We start from the raw sequence: 8599 nt of genomic DNA, 5'->3' as shown, positions 1-8599 counted from the left end.
TTCAGCAGGTTTTTAAGAGACAGACTACTTATATGTTTGAGGTGCTTTAGGAATGTGTAGGTTTTTGAAAAGTTTATTGAATTTTATTTTGTCTTTATCAGAGCAGTTAGTACTGGAGTCAGGATGTTGGCTTAACTGGTTGTGTAGCTAGGAAATGGAGCTGTAGGATATATGTTGTTTGTACGGGTAAAAGGGTGCATTGGAGAGTTAAAACGCCCAACAATCTCTGATACAGACTTAAGGCATCCTCTCAAGCTAGAAATATGGCTATCATTCTATAGGGAGATATTGAAATCTAATAGATGTTTTAAAAGAATCCGGACTATTGCATAGTTTTGAATTTATGAATAAGTAAACTCCACATTCCATGACTGTGTCTTCTCAAGCTGTTTTAGTAAAAACACTGTTGTAATTCCAATGAAACATACTATCCTGACCTTAGAGAATTGATGGACAGAAATCCTTTGATAAACTCCATTCCCCAAACTGGGGTTTTGTACTTCCTGGCATTTGACAGACATCTGCTCAATATATAACAATGTGTTTTCTTGTTATTTTTGTTTTTAGTTTCTCTAGCATTGGATTCTCAAAACCTTGGATGATGAATTGAGAATCTGGTTATTTAAATTGTGAATTGTATTAATGTGCAAGCAGTTGAAGGCACTTTAGGATCAGCATTTACTGCTGACAAGCTGGAAGAATGACCTGAAATAAATCTCTTAAGAACATGTGGAAAGTGCTGCATTTCAAATACAAATAATTATTCAAATAAATATAAGCTGGGTTAACTGATGAGGCATTGGCTTGCAGAATATGACCTGGTCATCTGTTGCAGATCGTAAACAAAAGAGAATGTTTTACTCCTATGTAAGGGAAGACACTAAAGTTCTGCTGGTGGTTTTTTTTTTTTTTTTTGAAGTATCCCATATCGTAACCAAGAAGTTTCTAATCTTCTCTGCTCAGTGCATTGAGGCTCAAGTGCAGCCATATATCCAGTCTTGGCACAGTGAGTCAAGAAAAAAGTAACCAGTTGGAGAGCGTCCAGAGGAGATACGAATGATTAACTGTCAAGCATGAAAAGAGAAATGACTGAGAATTCTTTGTTGCAAGCATGTCTCTCTCTCTCTCTCTCTCTCTAAAACGTTGAAAAAATGTTATGTAAAGAAAAGAATAATCTCCCCGTGAAGAAGCCTAGAAGTAATAAATCTAGGGAGGGAAATATAGACATTAGGAAAAAAATATTAGTTGGGGTAGTTGAGCTCTATAATAGTTTGCATAGGATGGCCAAGGCATCTCTATCGTCAGAGGCTTTTAAGAACAGCTTAGGTGAGTGTCTGGGGTTCATTGATTCTGCGTAAGTCCTTAGAGGAAAAGACTTCCTTGCCTTGATGAGAGTGAGCTACCTCTTAGTAAATTTAAGTATAAGAATTACACTTCCTAACCCCTTATTTTATTGAAAATGTATTTGGTTTTATAAGTGATTCTGCCTTTCACAGTTACAGTGAGGGCGGTGAATACAGTGAAGTTTAATATTACCTTGAGTGCCTTTCTTTACCCTTCCTCGGTTTCTACAATTATTCTGGAAAAGTGAAGATGTATGCAGTGATTTAAAACTGGTGTAGAAAGACACTCGGCACTTTGATGGTAGGCTGTCATAATGTCTTCTAAATCAAAATTTCTTGTAAAAAAATTGCTGCTTCTGGTTTTATAATTATTAAGGAAGAGTTACTGTTATTTATATATTTTTTAGCATCTGTATCAGAGGACCATACCTTCGTAAGCTTTTTGTAATTTTTTTTTCTTTGTTTCTTCTCCTGACCAAAGGGGCTTAACCTGGAATATTTCTTAGATACAGCGTTATAAGACATTAGTTTTCAACGCTTCATTTGATTTTTTTAATTTTTTTTTCTTCTAGGTCTCTGTCTTGAGAAGTTGCCAATTTCTTCTTCAGCTAGCAACCTCCATGTGGACCGTGAACAAGAAATTGTTACCTGCTACGAGAAGGCTGGGGATATTGCACTTCTGTACCTTCAGGAGATAGAAAGGGTAAGCTGAGATGACTCGCTTAATTGAAGAATTGCATGGCTCATCTTCCATCGATGTGGTGTTACCAACATTTGGGCAACTCAACTAAAAGTTATCTAATACTTGTTTTCTTAGAACTTCAAAGCACACTTAAAACTGAACAATAAATTAGTGTGCCTTAATGGATGTCTGGTAGCTGTCCTTCTGACTGTTCTGTCATTATGACCTCTTAGAAAATAGTGCTAGTAGTCTGAAAGACTATATATAATACGTCGATTCAGGATGCTGATCTGTGGCCTCCTGTTACCCTATGGTAGTTCATTTATGAGCATGGGAAGATGGTGTCTTTCTAACACACATGTTGAAATATGTACATTTTATGCATATACTTACTAGCTTTTCAGATAATTCTTAAAAAGAATTAAAATCAGAATGAAGCATTGAACATTAATTTTGTTAATGTTTATTTGGAGCCAATAACCTAACTGCTCTTGAATCCTCTTTATAAAATTACTTGAAGGGTAAAGTTCTGAAATAACAATGTACCTGTCAGTAAGACACTTGACGTATCAGTGGGGTGTCCAGAATTGTAACTGAAAGTGTGTTTACTTCAAATAGTAGGCACAATCCTGGGACAACGCAAAAATCATCAGATATGATAGCCATATAAACATCTGATCTTACAGTATAGATGAACTGAAGATAAATCTTAATAATTCTATAAATTGGATCAGGACAATGTTCTCAGACTTTGTCATTTTAACTTAATAAATTACTCACTATATGTATGAAACTACAGTTGCTTTTAAAATACAAGGAATTAGATATGTAGAAGACCTCTTACTGATGAAATTTGATATATCTGAGCTTCTTAATGTTAGATAAAATATAACCTACAAACAGGTCTGCAGAATATTAGACAAGTTAGTGTTTTTCTTGTCCCTTGTTCTGTAAGTTACAGATTATTAATTATGGAAAGTTAAAATTAGGCTCTATTTCTAAGGAGCGTAGTGGTTCATGATTTAAAAACTTCAGGCTTTATCTGAATTTAAAGGGATACATAGGCTCTTCTATTTCCTCCTCTTGTCATTTACACCATTAACGTTGTCTTCTGTTTCCTACCACTTAGCAGAAACCCCTCAAGTGTTAGACTGTTTTCTAAAGAAAAGAAAACTTGTGGTACCCTTTGCTTTTAGGAGTTGTACTCTACTGCATTTTTTTAGTCTTTAAGATATTTGGACAAATACCATACACCTGGGGCTCTTTTTTGGCTTGTGAATACTTTTAGAATAAAGCAAGCTTGCAGTATCAATCCAACTCTTTTCCAGACCTATTGCTTACAAACCTCAGGCCTGTAATTTGAGCGTTGTCTTTGAAAAGGTTACTAGGTACAGTTAGGATCACACAAGCGGAAGGAAGGGGAAGGAAAACTTTGATGTGATGGCGGAAAGAAAAATAATTCACAATATTTTTTAAGAACAGGCACATTTTTATTTTCTCAAGGTTTTTTGTTTGTTTTGTTGTTGTCTTTTAGAGGCTGGTAGACTATGTGCAGTGAATATGAAGGTGAATGAAAGCTGGTAGCTCTCTGTTTTGTGAGCATTTTTAATATTGCTGTAATACAAATGAAATTATTTCTAAATGTTTTTTTTTTTTTTAAATAACTTTGGAGATCGCTTTTAATCTTACTGCTTTCTGCAGCTGTCTTTCCTAACCTGACAGGGTTTTAGATTTTGAACTCTGTCACCTCCTGCTACTGAATAAGGTTGCAAATTTACTTTTTCTTACCATTCTCTTCTGTATACCATTCTTCACAGAAATTTCTGAGAAAGTAGTATGAAATTTCTCTTGGCAGCATTTCTGCTTGGTGAAGAAATTACCTTAAAAGGTAGAGCCAAGAACAAAAAGATACACATTTAGGTCGGAATGGACGTGAGGATAGAAATAGTCGACTAGCCACTGCCTATGCAAAATGATTTCTCCAACATTAAGTTTAGCTTCTGTGTAAAAGTCCACAAAACTTGATTTTAATTTTTTTTCTAAATACACTGTTTTCCTTTTTCTTTTGTTCTCTTAGGTAATTAATGCCAATATACAAAACAGGAGCCCTAAGCCAGGGCCCACTGCACATGAACAAGAACTTGGTTTTTTCCTGGAAACAGGACTTCAAAGAGCACACGTGTTATATTTCAAGAATGGGTAAGATTTGATTCTCCCTTTTTTGTGTTTGCTTTTTAATCTAGGTTTTGTATTTGTGATCTAACTGGGCATCCACATTTTAGGCAGTTGTGGATTGTGTAATCGTGAGGCACACAGTAGCGTTTTGACTGAAATAGTAAGGCTGCCCATGTTGTATTTATTTACATGTTGTAAAATTGTTTAATCAAAATATATTAAACTGAAAGCATTTTATATTTTTGCTTACTAAATGTAACAACCTAAAATACCTTAAACTTTAAACTTTTTGAAATTAATTTTTTTACTAGACACTGTTAGAAAGTAATTGACGACATACTGAAATCCTTGATTTTTATAATTTTGATTTTGTAATTTTTTTCTAAATCTCTTCAGTTATCACTTATTTTACATTATGCTGCAGGATAAATGTGAATGAAGATCAACAGTATGTATACAAGTATACAATCTCCATTGTACCTGCCCTATAGATCCTTCTAGATTCTGCATGGGAGATCCTTTATAATTTATTTTAAATAAGGCTTCCCTTAAAAGCCTAAAAATAAATTCAGATATTATAGAAAATGAAAAAAGGAGTACAACTTTCCATTTTTAAGAGCTTCAAAACTTGGCGCAAATAGTTTTTAAGTACATTTCTGACATTTGTTCTTGAAATCACATAGTTTAAAAATTTTATTTCAAATAGGTAAACAGGAGATGAAGGGAAATCGTGCAGTGTCTGTAAAGAGTTCGAGATTTTAGTGTACTCATGGTAGGGTGACAAATGCTATCCAAGTTTTCAAACTGTTCAGGGATTTCAGCATGGAAATGATCACTAAGCTTTTGAAATCTCATTCTTAAAGTAAGGAATTAGTGCCACAATGACACATGATCTGAGAGTTACTTTTTAGTTCTGTTTTCATCAGGTAATTGCAGGAGGAATGGAATGTTCTGAAGGTTAATTTTGTTTCACTCACCAGAGATAAAAATAAAATTTCTGTTTTCATACCTGCACAAAAGATAAATAAAATACACTTATTGAAAGAATCCCAGTGGCAATCGTGGTTAAGAATAAGCTAAAAATTCCACTTTTTTTAAGACTTCAGTTCCATTCCAGTAAGTGCTAATAAGCATCTCTCAAAATCTGCTGGAGAACTGAATTTGTTGAAGTCCTTTTGCTACAGAGTGAGTTTTTGCTGTTGTTGCACTTCTGCTAGAAGAGGAAGCATCATTTTTCTGCTGTGTGTCTGTTAAACTAGAAGAGAAAATAAGATAACTTTTACAGCGGCTGGAAGGGCATCATTTTAGCAGTAATGCTGGGAGTATTGCTGCCTACCCAGAAAGCTGGTTGATCCACTTTAAATTTCCCCTCTGTTCATATACTGTACAGAGATTTTCTTCTAAGCCAAGAAATCAAGTTTCTGTAGAGGATTAAGGAACTGTCCTTCAGATATGCATTACTTTGTATGGAAAGCTAGAAAGTGTTTGAAACCTAACTTAGCCTAACTGCTAAGTGCTCGCATTTTGAAAATACATGGAAAAGCAATTATATTAAGTGAAAAGAAAAAGGTGGCAATAGTCTGAATGGAAGAATGTTATTTTAGTGCTCTATTAAGACACAAATCTGAAATGTTTTCTTTCAAAGTGTACTGAATTTTAGTAAAGAATCAAACTACATATCCATTTTTTACTTGGGAGCAGAGGAACATTTCGGCTTGGGAATGAGTAACAAAGTTGAGGAAGCTGTTCTGAAACTTAAAGTAGGGTTTATGTGCTCTTTAAGGCACATTCTGAAATATGTAACTTTAAATGTCCTTCAGGCTGATTACGCAACTTCTATTTAGTCTAGTACTTGCTTTGTAATTTCAGATTGAAGGAATTCAAAGTTCTGATATTATTCCAAGAAGAGCTTATGAACACAGGAACCACAGTTCCTGTCAAAACATTAGTACTTTAACATAGCTGTTTTTAAGTAAAATGTTCACGAGAGAAAGGACAGCGGTTTACATCCCCAGGAATTCTTCTATCCAAGTATTTGCTTTGTATTCGCATTGTGAAATAAACAAGACAAACTTAAATTGTAAATGGATTTTATTTTTGAGGAATAGTGTTCAGAAATGTACTGGAAGTGTATTCTTGTATAGCAAAAAAGCTTTCTGGTTGAAGTCTAAAGTCAGGTGGGCATCATGTGAAAACCTGGTTTAACTAGCTTTCAGGGTGCTTTTTGTGGCTTCTCCTGTATTTCACACCCTCTGCAAGAATATTGCTGTGTCAGAGTCCAGGATCTAAACTGCGGTTTGGTCTGATCTCCATGATGGTTCACATGCTGAATCAAAGCCTGAGGAACTTGAACCGGATCTGTATTCCTCACGGTGCCATTGCCTGTGATGGCACAGCTGCGGTGAAGCAAGACCTTCCCAGTCTTCTCCACAAAGTTGTTTCTCAGAGACTGGCTTTTTCCCAGTAGAAAATGAACCCCCCAAAAACTCAAACCAAACCAGAAATCTCAACCTGCATATAACTGATTTTTACTGGCTTGCAAAATATTTGACAAGTACAACAACAACCATAAAAAGCATAAATAGGAATAATATAGGAATATAGCTCTCATGTTAGTAAGTGAGGGACGGTGGATGGAAGCCAACCCATAAGTGCTTCTGTTGCACGTATATACCTATATACAGTGCTCACAGCTGGGGATTTTACAGTAATGAAGTACATAAATCCTTCAGTTACAGAAATGCTTAACATAAATGCACATGAAGACACTGTATGATCAGTTGTCCACTGTAGTAGAATACAGTGCTAGCCACGCACCACTCTCCAAATCTCTTGAGATCTTGTTGCATATTCTACACCAGTCTCAAAACAAAATGATCATTAAGAGAAAGACAGAAAGTAAGATGAAATTCAAAAACATTTAAATCCTATGAATTATCACGTTCTTTATATGTGAGATATCACTACCATATTGGAAAGTAAACAAAATTACTTCTGGTGCAGTTTTCAAAACAACTTTGTCCTGGACATAACTGCTTTCATGTTTGTCCTTGATTTGTGATTGCTAACAAAATTGAGTTTTCAAGCAGTACTTTAGTATCTGTTATTTCAAATGCTTTCCTCATCCTTACTTAAGATACGGCTCTTACTCTGTTAGTTTTCATTGAGAAAACAGAATCTATTTGAATGCAAGGGGAAATTACTATTTCCTCAGATATTCAGATAAAATCATCTGTCAAGAATGCTTTCTCTTTCGGTCCCCATGTGTTTATTGCTTGGAATTGTGCTTTATTTCAAGAGTTTAAAATAAGATTCCATTGTGAAGTTACAGATAGAAAATCTGACAGTTTTAGCAAGGAGGACTAAGGTGGCTATAAACATGAAGGAATCACTGTTATTCAAAATCATCTCAATTAACTTCTGTAATAATTAGTGCACATGGGGAGTATAATGTTAATATCTGGGTCGATAGTGAATTTTGATAATTTTAATAATTTGCAGTTAGGATTCTGTAAATTAGCTTACTTTCCAAGAAGACACTTAGCATTTTTAAGCCCATGTACTACCCCCTCTCATTTCCACATCCTTTCCTTTTACTTTCCTTTTAAAGTATGTAACTGCCAGGGTCATGTACTATTACAGCTGGTTCTTTTTTTGTTTATTATTGTTTTTTTGTTCTTGTTGTTGACTTGCAGGTGGTTTGGTGTTTGTACTGAAATAGTTTTATTTGGATTTGGTACACATATTAGATCTGACCTTTTCTGCCTCCCAATTCTCCTTCTAATGCTAGTCCACGGTCCCAAATGATCTTTTTCCGAACTCCTATTTGATACACTATTTTCATCATAAGAAGGTGAAAGTAACACTTCCTTCTCTGGGGGTATGGTAGTGCCCTTGTGCATTTTATTTCTTCCTGTGCATACACATAAATAATTTTGACACGGTTTCAGTGCATTTCTGTTTACCAAATCCACACGTTTCTGCAGTGTGGGTATTTTAAAACAGAGGTTTTTTGGAAACAAGTAGTTTCTCAGAGGTTACGTTTGAACAGACACATGTCTGGTAAGTAACTCAGCAGTGAAGTAATCTCATTTGCTTCAATGTAAAATTTTTAGAAGACTATAGGCAGGATGTTTTATAGAGGTGGTCTTACATGCTCCTTCCTGAAAAAATGTTGCTGTAAGCCTCCTGCTTAGGAAAGCAGCATTAATTCTTATCTGCAAAGAATGAACAGAGGAGGAGTGTAAAGAAAAGTGATTACTAATAAATATTCTGCCTGTGTGTCTTGGAATATTTTCTCTTTGCAGAAACTGTTAAACTGTTGTCCGTGTTTGTAGATAGAACCCACATTTTGTGTATTGTATGCACTATAAATTTGGAGAGTTTTGGCTCTCTTTCC

At 35.0% G+C, this 8599-nt stretch overlaps 1 protein-coding gene across 1 annotated transcript in view; it reads left to right on the top strand.

Moving 5' to 3' along the window:
- TTC7B (tetratricopeptide repeat domain 7B) overlaps positions 1-8599 on the top strand; it is a gene marked incomplete at its 3' end in the record, with an annotated part of 52582 nt that overhangs the window by 14271 nt on the left and 29712 nt on the right. Inside the window, exons 3-4 of the mRNA XM_010135833.1 lie at positions 1916-2046; positions 4103-4224. Of these exons, the coding sequence (XP_010134135.1) occupies positions 1916-2046; positions 4103-4224 (253 nt within the window). The remainder of the gene's footprint in view (positions 1-1915; positions 2047-4102; positions 4225-8599) is intronic.

This window comes from Buceros rhinoceros, unplaced genomic scaffold, assembly GCF_000710305.1.
Source record: "Buceros rhinoceros silvestris isolate BGI_N320 unplaced genomic scaffold, ASM71030v1 scaffold4145, whole genome shotgun sequence".
Taxonomy (NCBI): Eukaryota; Metazoa; Chordata; class Aves; order Bucerotiformes; family Bucerotidae; genus Buceros; species Buceros rhinoceros.
This window is presented reverse-complemented; position numbering and strand designations above follow the sequence as displayed.